The 17262-nt window shown below is 41.4% G+C and overlaps 3 protein-coding genes across 4 annotated transcripts in view; 1 reads left to right on the top strand and 2 right to left on the bottom strand.

Annotated features, from left to right (window-relative positions):
* The first annotated feature begins 429 nt into the window (after positions 1–429).
* Positions 430–9407, top strand: LOC110848463 (regulatory-associated protein of mTOR). 2 transcript variants are annotated; one of them, XM_022095688.2, is made up of 24 exons: positions 430–830; positions 960–1090; positions 1157–1259; positions 1327–1396; positions 1477–1648; positions 1769–1795; positions 1862–1981; positions 2058–2287; positions 2359–2472; positions 2544–2664; positions 2737–3216; positions 3283–3472; positions 3896–4270; positions 4689–4865; positions 5088–5258; positions 5684–6038; positions 6105–6188; positions 6582–6745; positions 6823–6924; positions 7392–7670; positions 7875–8099; positions 8501–8552; positions 8632–8659; positions 8737–9407. In XM_022095688.2, exons 1-24 carry the CDS (start codon positions 791–793, stop codon positions 8911–8913), a joined length of 3987 nt encoding a protein of 1328 aa, XP_021951380.1. In that variant the 5' UTR covers positions 430–790; the 3' UTR covers positions 8914–9407. The 2 variants fall into 2 exon arrangements, with proteins under 2 accessions (XP_021951380.1, XP_021951379.1); XM_022095687.2 differs by having other exon boundaries at positions 5082–5258.
* Positions 9408–10596: 1189 nt separating this feature from the next.
* LOC110848198 (flocculation protein FLO11-like) lies at positions 10597–12795 on the bottom strand. The gene has a single exon (XM_022095351.1). It carries the CDS (start codon positions 12793–12795, stop codon positions 10597–10599), a length of 2199 nt encoding a protein of 732 aa, XP_021951043.1.
* Positions 12796–12819: 24 nt separating this feature from the next.
* The window catches only part of LOC110848197 (disintegrin and metalloproteinase domain-containing protein 12-like), a 34336-nt gene continuing 29893 nt past the window's right edge, over positions 12820–17262 (bottom strand). Inside the window, exons 12-17 of the mRNA XM_022095350.2 lie at positions 17029–17201; positions 16086–16483; positions 15221–15377; positions 14777–14991; positions 13793–14334; positions 12820–13385 (exon numbers count right to left, since the gene is read on the bottom strand). Of these exons, the coding sequence (XP_021951042.1) occupies positions 12837–13385; positions 13793–14334; positions 14777–14991; positions 15221–15377; positions 16086–16483; positions 17029–17201 (2034 nt within the window). The 3' untranslated portion in view covers positions 12820–12836. The remainder of the gene's footprint in view (positions 13386–13792; positions 14335–14776; positions 14992–15220; positions 15378–16085; positions 16484–17028; positions 17202–17262) is intronic.

The raw sequence follows: 17262 nt of genomic DNA, 5'->3' as shown, positions 1-17262 counted from the left end.
TTTTTCGATGCAAAAATCATTAACATTTTAAATATTCTTCAATTGTCATTAATTTCAGAATAGGTATATTCAACTAACCGCAAAATAATCTATTTATTTCTTATAGTAATTACAGAGATGAACAATTTCAAAATTTCATTTTTTGTACATTTCGAAATGCGAAATGAAATTCGTCGAACGAAATGTAAAAAATCATCACATTTTAATTAAATATTCTTGAATTGAGATTAATCTTGGTAAAAAAAACCTAAACCAATCTCAAAATTATTTATTTATTTGTATTATAATCCAAAGAAGTTAAATTTCAAAATTTCATTTTTTTTTCTCAAAAAATGAAATGCACAATCCACTTGATAGAAATCTGCATACAATATTGTAAAGTCGCATTTTTGCGAAATTGCGTTTTGGCTTCGTCCACCCGCAAAAAACAAATCGCAAAGACGGCTGCCTCTTCACATCTTCTTCCTCTTCATCATCTGTCCCTTTAAAATTATTCAAATTAACTCGTTCTTCTTTTTTAATTGTCCTCTAAATTCTCTTATCCACATTTACGTGTCTTATCTTATCTTTATGTGATGGATAAGGCCGCCGCCGCCGCATCGCTCTCAAGTCTCAAAGAGTAACTACTTACTTAAAAGTGTGTGATTCGCTCAGGGAATTAAAATTTAACTGCGTTGTTGCAAGAAGAGCTTTAACTTTTGAAGGAAATTGATGGAAATTTAATAAAAGTTCGAAACTGGAATTTCTGAGCCAATTAAGAGGAACATCGATTCCAACGACGACCAATAATATGGCAGCGCTGGACAGAGTTCTCGAGCTCAATTTTAAAAGTGAGGCGATCAAAAATTGTAAATTATAATTAAGTTTGCTTGTATTTTATTATTTGAATTAATTGAAATAGTTAGTAAATTATGGTTAATTGTAAATAAAGCTTAATTAATTAATTCTTCTAAATAAAGGTGAAGATGAAGAGCAACTCCTTTCCGACGGGTATGATTGGGCTTTACCACGAGCCTTTCAGGAGGAACGACACGTCGATAAGGTCGAAGGGAGGGAAAATACGCCGCAATGTTGGAGAATGAAGGAACGGGTGGGTTATCGAAGTGTGATATTTAATTATGTAACGTGTTAATTATTTAATTAAACCGATGTTCAGATGAAGACCGTCAGTGTGGCCTTGGTCATGTGTCTAAATGTGGGCGTGGATCCTCCCGGAGTCGTCAAAATGCAGCCTTGCGCCAGATTGGAGTGCTGGGTTGGTGAGTAATTAACAACAAATTAATTAAAATTACAAGAACATGATTTTAATTAATTATTTAATTGTAGATCCATTGTCCATGAGTGCGCAAAAAGCGCTGGAAAGCATTGGTGCCAATTTACAAAAACAGTATGAAAGGTAAACCCAACACATTTTTTCTTATCATCTGCTGACATTTAATTAGCGACATTTAATTAATGATTCTTAATTATTCTCAGGTGGCAGCCCAGAGCGCGATACAAGCAAAGTTTAGACCCGACGGTGGACGAAGTTAAAAAATTGTGCACTTCGCTCCGCCGAAATGCTAAAGACGAACGTGTCCTTTTTCATTACAATGGTCACGGCGTTCCTCAACCCACGACGAATGGGGAGATTTGGGTGTTTAACAGGGTATTAAAGCTAACGAATAATTATTGAATAGAATTAATTAAGGATTAATGAATATGAATATTAATTCCGACACTGTTTCAAAAAAACACACAAATTAATGAAAATTATTTGCTATTTCAGAATTATACGCAATACATCCCACTCTCGGTAATAAGTTATGAATAAGATAAGCTAATATAAGTTCCCTTGTTTAACCTTCAGTGTAACATTAAGATTTACGACCTTCAAACCTGGATGGGATCGCCGTCCATTTATGTTTACGATTGCTCCAATGCTGGGCTGATTGTGAAATCCTTTCATCAATTTGCAGAACAGCATCAGAAAGAATACGACGTAAGTTTAGTTTAATTCGAAATTTAGTAAATGGTAATTTGTATAATGCTAACAATATGGTTATTTTTGTTTATAGGAAATGTTGGCCAAGTCGCCAGCCTTGTCGAATTGTCCGCCTCCCAACTTCACGGGTTGTATACAACTGGCAGCTTGTGGGGAAACGCAATCCCTTCCAATGAATCCAGACCTTCCAGCAGATTTATTTACGGCGTGTTTGACAACTCCGATTAAAACGGCGTTGAGATGGTTCGTTCTTCAAAATAAGGACAAACTACTGCCAAACATCACGCAAGAAATGGTGGAAAAGTGAGTATTTCAGATAAAAGTTAGCTATTATAATGTTAGCAATTCTTGCTAATTTCTCGACCGTTCTGCAGAATTCCTGGACAGCTCAATGATCGTAGGACCATGTTGGGAGAGCTCAATTGGATTTTCACAGCTATCACGGACACCATTGCGTGGAATATACTGCCTCGCCATCTTTTCCAAAGGTATTTCTATTGGTGAAATACTGCACTTTTAAAATTGTAAATGTTTTAATACTTATTTATCGTAATTCTAGACTGTTCCGACAAGACCTTTTAGTTGCAAGTTTATTTCGTAACTTTTTACTCGCGGAAAGAATCATGCGAACGTATGACTGCTCACCCGTGTCGTCGCCCAAGTTGCCTCCCACTTACAAAGTATACAAATAAATTTCACCTCCTGCAACATTTCACTGGCCTGATTTTATCTCAACTTTCTTCTCGTTACAGCACCCCATGTGGAACGCGTGGGATTTAGCCTTGGACCTCTGTCTTGCTCAGCTTCCTCAAATAATCGAAGACATGAAAGAACACCCCACCAGCCCAGTTCCACCCGGAAATGGGAACGGAGGAAACGGCAATACCGCAACTAGTAGCGTCGCAGACGTCGCTAATGGATCGCCTCACACACCTTCACCATTTTTCGAAGAGCAACTGACCGCCTTTCAAGTTTGGTTGACGTTCGGAAACGATCCCGAGCGAGCCCCGCCGGAACAACTGCCCATCGTTTTGCAAGTCCTGCTCAGTCAGGTTCATCGCGTCCGAGCGTTAGAACTTTTGGGACGATTTCTCGACTTGGGATGGCTCACGGTCAACTTGGCGCTGTCCGTGGGAATTTTTCCTTACGTGTTGAAATTATTGCAATCCTCAGCGAAAGAATTGAGACCGTTGCTGGTCTTCATTTGGGCCAAGATTTTGGCTGTGGATCATGTAAGTTGGTAAATTTAGAGGAATATTTAAATCAGCAAATGGTATGCTTTCATGATTTTTTTTCAGACGTGCCAAAGTGACCTAGTTCGAGACGGAAGTCACAAATACTTTATTGCCATGATCGGCGACACAACGCTTCCGTTCGAACACAGGACCATGGCGATATTCGTCTTGGCTAATATTGTTCGAAATTTCAGATCAGGACAACAAGCAGTTTTACAAGCGAATGCTATCGCCGTATGTTTAGAAGCGTTAGGTATTTATGAACTTTATATATACTAATGAGCAAAATCGTCAAAATCAGCACGTTTTTAATCATATCTCAGCTTTTGGAATTAATTTTAAAATTCTGGACGACAAATTTGTAGAGCAGGGAGTTGCCAATTTAAATAAATATACACTCAAGATTTTGACAGTTTTTGAAGGACGAGATTCCAAGTTTAAGAAGCCTTCAGAAATATTGGAACTCATCGAAACTGGCTGAAAAAACTCGACGTCATTCCATTAATCAACTCACTACTGACGACACAGTTCAGAATTTTGTTGTTCAGAATTTTAAATAAATTCCCAGAGCTGAGAAATGATTGAAATGTGTTGATTTTGACGAATTTGGTTATGATTCATCCAGTTCTACTTTAAATTCAGCAGGATTATATTAAATTTGCATTTTATTCTATAGACGAAAGCGACGCCGAGCTACGACGTTGGGTCTGCATTTGTCTGGGTCTCACTTGGGCGGAATTTCCATCCGCTCGTTGGTGTGGCGTGAGGGACTCTGCACACGAAAAGATTTACAACATTTTGGAAGATCCCAACCCAGAAGTCCGCGCCGCAGCGGTGTTTGCTCTCGGAACATTTATCAACAGCAGCAACGAGCGATCCGAGCATTCCAACTCGATCGATCACTCCATCGCAATGACAATCATTTCAAAACTTGGAACCGAGGAGGCCTCTCCCCTCGTCCGGATGGAGATTACCGTCGCCCTGCACAATTTCGTCCTCGCATTTGAAAACAACTTTATTACCATTGAACAACAACAGATCGCAGCGCAGGGTAATTTTCAGAACTTACAATGGAAGACTCCCAGCGTATGCTCTTCGATTTTTAGCAGACTAGTGTCAATCAATGACAAATTTAATTAGTATGAAATTTGCGAAAGCAGTGTTCTCCCAATGGGCACGTTTGGCAGAGATATTTGCATCCCAAGAGCAGAAAGCGCGCAGTAAATTTCGAAAGTGGAAAATTTGTACTACTTTACGGCGGGTTTTGTCCTCTTCGGATGCAAATATCTCTGCCAAACGTGCCCATTGGGAGATCACGTCTTTCGCGAATTTCATGCTAATTAGATATGTGATCGATTGCCACTAATTTGCTAAAAACCGTAGAGCATACACTGGGAGACCTCCATTGTCAGTTTCCAGAATTTAATCTGCACTGATAACTTTAATTAACGATTCACTAAATTTCTTAGAGCTCAAAATGGCCTCGCCCGCCGGAGGAAACAGCATGCGAAGAATTTCCAGCCATGCAAAAATGCGACTTTTAGCCAACGCTAATCCTTTAGCGACCGTCACGGGGGCAGAGACGCACAACATGAATCACGATTCCATGCGACGAGTTGCATCCAGCAGCTCGCTCTCTAGTCTTTGTAAGCTGACGAAGAAATTAATTTTAAAAATACCATCAATTTTTTCAAACTGCATGCTCTCCTGCTTTCTAGTCCAGTGTTATGTAGTAGTATCGTAACCAGTATGTAGATACGTATTTATGTAAATGGTGTGAAACAAGTAGTGGGTGTATCGCCAGCTTGGGAGGTGTTGGAGGCTAATCTGTTCATTTTTATTGTCCCCTTGCTCACCTGTAGTAATAGCTTTTAGCCCCTTATCCGCTGCCGGTTCGGTTGGAGGAATTTACGGAAAGGTCTGGGCTACTATTACGACCTACGAGAAGGATCCTTACCACGGAGTCGCTTTACTCGCGAGAACTGTTCTTCAAAACATTCGGATTAAGGCGAAAGAAGCTATGAAAATTAATGGAGGCAGTAAGTCGTCAAAATTACACTAATGCGTTCCCATTAATGTATGTAGGACTGGATGATTTATCACCAAAATCGTCAAAATCAACACATTTTTAGTCGTTTTTCGGCTATGGGAATTTATTTTAAAATTATGGACGACGAATTTGTAGTCGGTGAGTTGATTGATGGAATGACGCTGAGTTTTTTGAGCCAGTTTCGACGAGTTCCAATTTTTCTGAAGGTTTCTTGAACTTGAGATCTCCTCCTTCAAAAAGTGTCAAAATCTAGAGTGTATATTGTTTAAAAATTGGCAACGACCTGCTCTACGAAGTCCTCCAGAATTTTAAAATAAATTTCTAGCGATGAGAAATGATTAAAAATGTATTGGTTTTGATGAGAAGCCATTGAGTCCTACGTTAAGACAATCTTAACATTATTATTTTTTTTAGATAAGCTCAGCCTCTCTCTCGCCAACTCATCCATATCTTCCACCGGTTCTGGTGGGCCATCCGTTTCCATATCCTCAGTGGCTTCCACCCCCATTAAAAGCAATACCGGCACGGTGACAAGTGGGAGTGGAGCGAGAAGAACGCCATCACCGGATCCCACGGGAAGTGGGGACATTACCAAATCAACCAGCAGCTTCCAACCATTAATTGGGACAAAGTACATTGAATGGTGTTGGGATCGTTTTGCTCGGCCCAGTGCTCCTGGCTCGGTCGTTTTAGGGACGCCGCTGACCTGCTGCCCATCCACGACATATGTCGACCCTCATGACCCCATCCAGCATACCAGAGATTGGAGGTTCACATTAATTGCATATTTATAATTTGATCGATTGTTCTGTGCTAATATTATGCGTAATTTTAGATACGTACGAAATTCTGGGATACGTCGAGAATGTTTCCGTCGTCCGAAAGCCTTCCCAGGAAAAATCGATGAACAAATGTTCAGGTTGGTGAATAAATAAACGTCACAAGAGATATGTTAATCTCGCGGAAACGTAGTGTAAACGGTCATGGGTTGATCGGAAGTCGAAAATATTGACGGCGTTGGATTTGTGGTGAAATTTGCTATAAAATGGTATGAAAATTAAGGTCCAATTTGACATTTAACCACGCCAGGGTTTTGCCTTGACCACAGATTTTTCTAACTGGACCGAGGGCCAAAATTTAGAACCACAAACAATGGCGAAAATGGCGTTTAATTATATTTGGTCGTATACATAGACGGACAAAATGATAACAATAACTCCGCGTTCACTTACTGACCACTTCGTTCCGCTCGTTATAATAATTGTCTAAATTTTGTTTTTGGATTAAAAAAAATTGTTCTGGTAAACTTTAGCTCAAGAAGTTTACACTCGTCGCATGGCAGCTCGCCCAGTTCGGCCGCATCGTCGCCCTCGTTCAATTTTAGTCTTCACTCGGCCCCGTCTCTAGTTCGCCTTCATGATTACGAGAAACTTGTGGTAGCTTCGGAAGGCTCGGTCTTCTCGCTTTATGATTTAAGTAATAAGATTTTAAAATTTATTGATCAAAATATATTTACATGCACAGAATTGTAATTGATCTCTCTCTTCTTACAGCCGACACATCACGACTAATTTGCAAATCTGACAATTCTTCTGATTCAAGAATCACAGCGATTGATTGGATAAATGCACATGACGAAAGTTTGATTATCATTGGTATGTTTTTTAATCGGATTTCTTTGCTGATACACTATTAGAAATCTGGTATAGTCCGGTACGTATTGATTTCTCGGCGTTAAAGCTGATACCTCTTGGTACTAAAAATTATACCGACCCCTAAAAATTTGCTAGCGATATGGTAAAACTTTAAAACACCAAGCTATTACTACATGGTGTCACTTGTCAATACCACTTTGGTATAGTCATACGTGAGTACCGCTTGGTATTATTTTAATAATGGATTGCTACGCTATTGTAAATCTCGTATAGTCGCGCAGGTATTGATTTCTCGGTATTAAAGTTGCTACCGTTGTTATTAAAATGATAAACTTTAATACTGTAGACGGTATAACTTATCAATACCACTTTGGTATATGAATACCGCTTGGTATTATTTTAATACTGGATTTCTAAGAGTTTACTTGAGTATTTATTTGCATGAACAATGTGTTTTAATTACACAGGAACGGACGATGGCTCCGTCCGAGTTTGGAAACCAGACTTGGAATCCGGAAAACCAAGACTGATCACCGCGTGGAACGCACTATCGGATTTGGGTCTCATTAATAAGAGTTCAAAATCATACGGGCTTCATTTAAAGTGGGATTTAGAAGGGGAGAAAGTTTTGGCGAGTGGCGATACGAAAATCGTTCGAACCTGGGACATAAAAACGGAGTTGAGAAAAGGAGATTATCCAACAGGATTTGATTGTCCCGTGACTTCCATTGACATGCATCGTTGTGGTGGGTTGTACAAAATTTTATGGAAATTTTGATCCTGATTTCAAAATTTTATATACAGCTTTGAGTCAAAGTTGAATTTTGAAATCTAAATCTTGGTCAAAGTCTGACCCTGAGTCATTTCAAAATTTGATATACAACTTTGACTCTGATTTCAAAGGTTTATGAAAATTTTGACCCTAATTTCAAAAATTTCTCACATTTCAGAACCTCAATTGGCCGTTTTGGGCATGGAGGAAGGAGCCGTTCGTCTTATCGACTTTCGCCTCCCTCCAGCCGAATGTGGTGTCGTGACGTGGCGTGAATTTGGAGATGGTTGGATTGTTGGCGCCACTCTGCGATACGATAGGACCGTCGTAGCGGGAAATGCTAACGGTCGCGTCAGATTTTTCGACTTGAGATCAAAATCACCAACGAAAACGTGTGAAACCGGTGCGTGCGAAAAATAAGTCATAGAAAGTTTAGTTTTATTGTGTAAAGTACTATGTTCTCTGAGAACAGAGGCCTTTTATTTTGAGCAAATTGGTGTCAATCGATTACAAATTTAAATCGGATGAAAGCGAAAAACACGATCTCCAAATGGCCACGTTTGGCCAAGATATTTGCATCCAAAGAGGAGAAAACAAGCAGTAAAGCTGGAAAGTCACCTTTGGGGCGCATTTTCCCCTCTTCGGATGCAAACATCTCTTACAAACGTGCCCATTGGGAGATCGTGTCCATTGCAAATTTCATATTAATTAAATTGGTCATCGATTGACACTAGTTTGCTCAAAATCGGACAACCTACACGCTGGGAAACCTTCATTGTAACTGATTTTTGTCCGAATTTTCAGGCACTGACATTACCGCACTAGCCATCCATCCGCATCTTCCCTACTTTGCTGGGTCAGTATTTAATTAAATTAATAATTCCACACTTATGTATGCAAATATTTATTAATTGATCCCATTAATTTTTGTGTAGCGGATGTCTCAACCATTCCGTAAACGTGGTAAGTAATTATACTCACTCAAAATAATCTTTCTCCCTGAAATTTCTCCATTTATTTTTATTTTCATTTGTTTCCAGTACGGATTCATGGGCCAAAGTGCATTCCAAGCAAATGCGATCAGAGACAGTTTATTCATCACTGGACGAATGGGTGCCGTCACCTCGTTACATTTCCACCCATACAAATCGATCCTCGCCACGGCGGATTCTTGCTCTGTCAACGTTTACAAGACTCGAGGGCTCCTCACGCTATAAATGATGATAATCCAACCAGCAACTTTACTCACTCAATTGATAATCAAAATCAAGCCACGTTACATAAATATTTGTAATATTATTCAGCCAGAATACGTTACATTAGATTTAAATAAGCAGCTACTGTACATCCCAGTCTAAACAAATGAGCAATACTATTCAAATATTTTTTCGTCCTATTCTGACAACGATCAAAACTTTAAATCTAGTAATTTTTTCTTTAGTTTGTATGTAAAACAAAATAGTTTTATTTTATTAGTGTGTAGCTAAACGATTTAGATGACTTTTGTTTCCTTCAATTGTGGAGATAGATTTTTTGTCTCTGACCTTATTTCTGATAACCGTGTTTCTGATAACCAGATTTATGATAACCTTCTTCCTCTTTTTATGTTTTAGTCAAGTCAAATTATGATTATTACGCAGCTATTATTCTTTAAGAAAACTTGGTTGAGACGAAAACGAAAAATAAAAATAAAATTGTGAAATGGAAAAATCACACGTGTCGATTTTTTTTATATTTTGGAATTTTAGAAAATATATATATATTTATATATTTCCATTTTTCATACAATTTTCATGAAATTTTCTGCGCATGATTTTCCTGCATCGAGTTGCATTCGAGTTTTATCTGAAGTATCGCATGAAAATTATGACAATAACAAGCAATAAAACAACTTCTTAAATTTCTTCAAATTTTTATTTCCAAAAATTTGACAACTCATTTTTTCTAAATAATTTAAGCGATTAGAATAGATATTTAAGATAAAACATATAAAACGTAGCTGCCATAAAATTCACAATTATCAAACAATCCAATTCTTACATATTCCATTGATTGCGACTTCTTTCTTACAAGTTTTTGCATACTTTAAAATAATGCAACTTTGAAAATTATTCAGTTTCAGTTCGTTTTTTGTTCACCATCATTTACAAAAAGTACAAAATACATACAAAAATTGGCTTTATACAACTATAAATATTAATTTGAATAGTATGACTCAGAACCGGAAGGCTGCTTCTTCACTTTGACAAGGAATTTATAAATAGTTTAAAACGCATCAATTAAAATCATATTTATGCAAATGTAAATGTATGGATTAGTAATTTGGAGCACCAACCATAAATAAATTTTTTAAAAACGCGTCGTGCTGTGCAATTCTAAATTTTTTAACTACAACAACTCTTAAATAGCTAAATATTTGCATAAATATTCTAAAAAATTGTCTTGAAATGAGAATCATTATTTACAAAAGGAAGAGAACATTTCCCAAAAAAGGAGGCAGTATCACAAATAAAATTTATAAAAAAAGAACATAAATTAACAAGTTTATATTTCTGAACACGTTTGCATAGCTGAGAAGTATTATAAGCAGATTGTATAAAAAATGTTCGTTGGTTGGCTGAATTTTTAGGAACTTATTACTCTAAAAAAAACTCGTTATTTTTCCGTAATCAACTTCATTTCATCATCAATTTCTCACTAATTTTAAAAGCATCATCTTTTTTTTACAAGTTTTTGAAAAAAATTAAATGCACCACCAACTTAAAAATTTCTTTTCCTACAAAATTTGCCTACTTTTTTTCAAAATTTCTTCCAGTCTCGATACAATTACACACATACCTAAATGTACAATTAAATTTAAACAGTCTTGTCAGTGATGGATCAAATTTCTAAAAAAATTCTTAATTCCCATTCATCGCCGCAGCATTCGCATTATTTCCATTCGTCGTACTGGGTCTAAAAGTTGAAAAAGTCGCGACTGGCCTGTTCAAATAGGGATTAAACGACTTATACCCTCCCCCAGTCGTCACAAAATCCGGCGACGCCGCCCCCGCCATAACGCCATTATTCTTCCTTTCCCTGTGATCATTATCGTCCACCACTTTAACCCTCGCGCTCGGAAGCGTGTTGGTTATCATGACATTTCTAAATTCCTCTCCAGGCTTATCTTTCTCCAGAGAATTCGACCTGATCACCGGCGTGGCCACTTTTCTCCCGAGACTCGCGTAGATCCCGCCACCTCCCGGTTTCTTGAGAAAAACGGGTTCGTTCCGGTGGGGCGGGACGGCGGGGGGGATATCGCCACCACCCCCGCTATGACTACTGCTCGTACTCGTACTCCTCCTCCGCTGTTCTTGTTGCTCATTTTTTTCCACCTCTTCCGCCTCCAAACGTTGCAAATATGAAGGTCGGGACCGGCGAATTGTGGAGAGATGGCTTTTTCCAGGAGTGTCCCCGTCGCAGGCGGAACCATTCATCGCGTTTGAGGGGGCATAAATAATTTCTTTTGGGTTGGTCGAACTTGGCGCGGGGAGAGAGGCGATGGGGCGCATGTTGTTGGGAGGAGTGGCCGCGGAGGTGTTGAAGTAGTTGATTTTCGCGACGTAGCTGGATGGCGAGTGGGTTTGGGGGGGTTGATTTTGAGTTAGGGGGGTAGGTGGGGATGGTTTAGTGTAGAAGCCGGGGGACGTTTTGGCCGGTGGGGTGACGAGTTTTGGTGGTGGCGTGGTTTTTGGTATCCCGTTTACGGCACACATTGGTTTAAGCGAAGAGGAGGAGGCGTTGTTGGTGGGGGGAGGAGTTTGATGTTGAGGTGGCGTTGACGACGAGGGCGGTCGGCGTGGCGGGGTGGACGTTGAATTTGACATAATTGCGGCGGGGCTGTGCTGCGGAATGGGGGGACTAGCCGTGGTTTGTGGCTGTGGTGGGGGTGTCGGTTTCTGATACGGGGGACTAAATAGTGCCGATGACAGAGAGAAATTTGTCGGACTGGGGCGATTATACCCTTTCGGTGGGGGTGGTTTTACTGGAGGGGGACTAGAGCCTGTAGGTTGTGGGGTTTGTAATGGTGGCGTGGTTTCCCGTGCGAATAGCTTGCTCGTAGGGGTCGACAAGATCGTTGAGGGGGAACTGCTCCTCACCCCGGACGAATACAGCATTTTGTACGTTGGCGTCGTCACAGAACTCGTCGACAAACTGGCACCACTTCGCGGCGCCAGGGACGACGCGGGCGAGGGCGAATGTTCCCTGCTGCTCGTCGTCGTCGCCCTTCCTGTCGCCAAACCGACTGAATTTCCCGTTTCCGCTGTATTTTCCCTTCTATTCGTCGTCGTCGCCCCCCTTCCCCCTTCCGCCCTCTTCTTCTCCTCCATCTCCTCCTGCTGCATCTGCAACGCCGCATTCGCCGCGGCCGCGGCCGCCTTCTTCCTCGCTTTCGACCTTTTCCTATCCACCGAATTATAGATCGATTCCCTATTCCGGGTCTTAATTTCAGATATGATTTCACCCAGCAACCCACCCCCATTCTCACTCGTCGAACTCGTCGTGGACAACGTTTCCAACTTTTCTTCCAGCAAATTCGTACTCATCGCGGCGAGGGTTTTCTTGTTTTCCTCCGATTTTGAGGGGCTCGACCCCTCCGAATCTTCGGACGAGGCGAGTTCCACTTTCCCCTCCATGCCGGGACAAATCCCTTCGTCAATCGTGTCGTAAATGTTGTCTTCTTTATGGTTATCTTGCGGTGAGGGGGGCAACAGTTGCGGGCTCGTGGTCGGAATAGGGGGAGGTTTTATGGAGGACGAAGAAATCAACCCATTTCCAAACAGGATCGACCTAAAGGGCGGATTGATTCCGCCGAATCGGTGCGACGCATAGGATTTCGGGGCGGGCGCGGGTGGTGGTGGCGCGGGTGGCGTGGCGACGACAACCGCTTCACTTTCTGTCGTCTTTGTCGACGACGACGCGCTACTAATTCCGGAGTCGGTACTGCTATTACTTCCGGACGAATTGGATCTTCCTGCGGCGGAAGTGATGCCGCTATTAATCTTGTTCCGCAACCATTCCCCACCCCCCACGGCGCTCCGACCGAAGGAAAACTTCATGATGGACTCTCTCACAGAGGAAGGACTAGAAGATGCGTTCGTCACGGTGGGATTGTACGGGGGTGGGGTGGAGGATTTGAAAAAGGTGCGGGGCGGGGTGGACGTGGACGAAGAGGGGGGAGGATTCGGGGCGGGTGGCGGCGGTGGTGGCGGGGACCCGGGTGGATTCGGGGAGGCCCGGAAGGTCGGGAACGTCTCAGCGAGTTATAGTTTGGCATGGAGTTTCGATTCGGGGGGGAATTTGAGGAGGAGGAAGATTGAATCATGGAATTGGCGCGTTGAACTTTGGGCGCGGTTTTGTTAGCGCTCGATGGCGGGGGCGGGGTTAGGTCGCGCTGTTGGAGGCGCTGGACCGATTTCAGGGCGGGTTTTGGTTGAGTTACGCTGCTACTGCTGCTGGGAAGGTTGCTGTATCGGGGGGATTTTCTTCCAGCGTCGACAGTGTCGTGACATTCTTTCGTGGGGGATTCGTCGGCGAGGGGAATGTTGGCGTATCGAGGTTGATCGAGGGGATTGATGCTGATGCAGTTTTGCATCTTTTGGGAAGAGATTAGGTTGTCGGAGAGTAAGATTGGCTTCGAAATCTCGACCTGGAAGAAAAAAATTAGGTCAAAATCGTTGCTAAATCATGACTCGATGACTCATGGACTCATCGTCAAAATCTCAGCAAATTTATAGACATTTCTCCGCTCTGGAAATTTATTTTAAAATTCTGGACAGCAAATTTGTAGCGCAAGTCGTTCCCAGTTTTTAAAAAAATATACACTCCAGATTTTGACACTTTTTGAAGGAGATCTCAAGTTTGAGAAGCCTTCCGAAAAATTGGACTCATCGAAACTGGCTCAAAAAACTCACCGCCATTCCATCAATCAACTCACCGACTACAAATTTGTCGTCCAGAATTTTAAAATAAATTCCCAGAGGCGAGAAATGATTAAAAATTTGCTGATTTTGACGATAAGTCATCAATTACTACGTTAAATTCGTATTTAATTACCTTCTTTTTACTCCCCCGTGAAACCATTCCCTCCAAATCCTTCGCCCCCATGGACGAATTCGACCTTCCCAACGTACTCCTAATAAACGGCAATGCCGCCGCGAGTCGACTAGTCAGACCGGAAAAGGAGGCCTCCTTTTTCAACCCGAACCTTGGTTTCGTACTCTGCTGCTCCTGTTCCGGACTGACTAACTCTTTTTCCGGCGATGTCGGACAATTCGCCGAGGGCGACGAGTTCCCCGAATTATTTTCATAGAGCGGCGTATCGCTCCCCGCGCTGTCTTCTTCCTCCGGCGAAAGTCTGTGTTCAATGGGTTGCGCCCAGCTCACGCCGCGCCCCACGCTCCCATTTCCGCCGCCCACGCTGAATTGTGGTCTGGACGAGGTGGACGTCCCGTTTCCGGTCTGTTTGAGCAGGGTCGTCGGCTTATCGGACGTTTTAACCAGGATGGATTCCTCTCTTGAGTTATTTGCGTTGGGTCGACCTCCTTCCTTTAAAATGGGAACGTTGACAGTGGTGGTGGACGAGTTGTTATTGTTGACTGCGGTATTAAATATAATTGAATAGATTATTAAATTAATTATTTGGGTTACTAATTGATTAACAGAGGTGGACATAATAAAAAATTTGTCAAAATATGAAGTATTTTGAGCCCCGTTCTTTCCAGAGTTTTCTGGTGCTGTTACACCCACAAAAAGGCCATAATTTACATAACGAAAGGCAGTCGAAAATACGTGTTTTTTTAAGAAATTAACTTTTCATCGATGTCAAAATTCTATATTTTAAAAAAATCGTGAAAACAATGCATTTTGACGCCGATAAAAACTGAAATTCTTCACAAAACTCGTATTTTCTTACGTCTTTTGCTCTCTGTACCACCCCCAGAAATTCAAATCCCTGACAGAGCCCAAAATACTGTCCTATTTTTACCCCGTATTTTGCCCCCCACTGCTCAATCATATCACTAACTATTCCATCCTTACCGTTCGCGCTGGCCGACCTAGTTTTCATAGGTGCAAGTGAAAATCCTTTATAGTTTCCGAAGAGGTCTTCCCCCACGGGGCTTTGGGGCGAGGTGGTGGTGGAGGTAGGGCCCTGCGGTGTGGGGGACGAGATGACCCGCCCATTCGAAGCTCCTCCTCCCGATGGTGGGGGTGGTTTTGGTGGTGAATTTTGACCGGACCGGGGTGACGATAATCTATAAATTCAATACGTCGAGATGATGACGATGACGATGACACTGTCGAAACGGGGTTATTTCCACTAATTCTACAACTACTGGATTAGTTTTCAGGCGGGAGAGGAGGGTTAAAAAACGGGATTTTTTTACGTGGAGAAAGAAAATCATAGAAAAGAAAATCATGCAAAAATGTTAGTAGGAAAAATAAATAAACGTGCAAAAATTCATGCAATTTTGTCCTGCTTACGTCGGATTTGCGACCGCACTTAATCCCCCGCGGCGAATTTCGAGACATAACTTCTTTAAAGAGCCGTTTGCATAGTAGAGATAAAAAGTTATGATGGCGATTAATGGGATGAATCCAAACACGGTGACTTTCAAGGCTTTCAAAATTTTGGAGGATCCTAAATAAATGAAAAATTTAAGTTTAAAAAAAAATAATTTGTATTTAACTTACTGTTTCATTTGCCCGGAGTTCTTAAAACGAGGATAGAGTTTGTAAGCCAGTTCCCTTGTAAAACTCTATCCTCGTTTTAAGAACTCCGGGCAAATGAAACAGTATGCAGGACTCGATGACTCATCGCTCAAATCAACACATTTTTAATCATTTCTCGCCTCTGGGAATTTATTTTAAAATTCTGGCCGACAAATTTTTAGAGCAAGTCGTTCCCAATTAAAAGAAAATATACAGATACACTCCAGATTTTGACACTTTTTGAAGAAGATCTCAAGGTTAAGAAGCCTTCAGAAAAATTGGAACTCATCGAAACTGGCTCAAAAAACTCAACGCCATTCCATTAATCAACTCACCAACTACAAATTTGTCGTCCAGAATTTTAAATATATTTCCAGATTTTTTATGAAAAGTTATGAAGTCGATTTATGAAATATTAGAAACAAAGTATTACAAATATGTATTAACTCAGGTCTGTCAAGAACTGGTATGAATATTTGTTTTAAAAAAATGGCAACGACTACACCTCTACAAATTCGTCGTCCACAATTTTAAAATAAATTCCCAGAGTCGAGAAATTATCAAAAATGCGTCAATTTTTCCGATTTTGGTGATGCGTCGTCAAGTCCTACATACGTTCACATTTATGCAAATTTACCCATATGATACGGTGGCCCACTATCGACCGACCCTCCAAGACCTGGCCCTTCACATAGCGCTCCACCATATCCATCATTACAGTGACAATGCCCCTTCGAATTGCAGACGCCATGACTAGAACAGTCCCCACCGCAAAGTTCGCCCAATACGCCGACGACGCCCTTGGCCTCGACACACTTTTGCGCCACGCACATCTTTCCGCTTCCGCAAGGCGCGCCGTCCGGCACCATTCCGGGCGAAATGTCGCTCAGCCCGAAGTCCACGATGACGCTGCGACACGGATAAATCTTGCCGCCCGCGTTGACAAAGAAGGAGGCCAGGATGGCGGCGGATTCGTAGCCGTATTCTAACTTTTCAGTGTTCATTTGACAGTGGAGGACGCCACATTTCGAGTCCCTGGAAAAAAGAGAGGCAGAAATTCAGTGTTTCGGGTGACTGCAACCATGTAATTTGCAAGAAATAACGGCAAAGAAGTGTTTTTTGCAGGGATTTTGACCTGCAACGCACAAGAAACGACGCCCCGCCGCTATATTTTATACGGCACGTGGCTAGATGGCGCATGTTTCTTGCAGTTTCTTGCACCTCGCATTTCTTATTTTGCAATGCAAAAAAAAGTAGCAAGCCCGCAAACTAAACACTTATTAATTCGCAAATAAACTCTGCAAATTCGTGATCAGTGTTTCGGGTGCGAATAACCACTTGCAAAAAATAACGACAAAAAATTAGTTTTTGCAGCTATTTTGACGTGCAAAAAATGCGCAGAGCAAGGAACTATTTCTCGCCGCTATACTTCATACGACGCATTTTCTTGGATTTTTTGCAGTTTCTTGCACCTCGCATTTCTTGCATTTCAGTTCAAGAAATGCACCAAACCCAAGAAACGAAACAGTGCAAAAATCATTGCAAATTTTATTTCCAAAACATTCATCTTTTCCACTTACTCTGTCGCACACTGCGCATACTTTTCCGTGAGAAGGTCATACCCACAATGAGCTAACCGTGACCCGTTGCTATTCCTCTGGTAGCACAAATCCTCCGAATTATTTCCGGACGGACCCCACAATAATTTACACTGATCCGTATGCGTCCGACATTCTCCCGCGTAGCAGTAGGCCTGGAATTAATTAAGCAGTTAAATTAAATTAAACAATTACGTAATCAATTAATTAAATTCA

This window comes from Folsomia candida, unplaced genomic scaffold (genome assembly GCF_002217175.1).
Source record: "Folsomia candida strain VU population unplaced genomic scaffold, ASM221717v1 Fcan01_Sc004, whole genome shotgun sequence".
NCBI lineage: Eukaryota > Metazoa > Arthropoda > Collembola > Entomobryomorpha > Isotomidae > Folsomia > Folsomia candida.
This window is presented reverse-complemented; position numbering and strand designations above follow the sequence as displayed.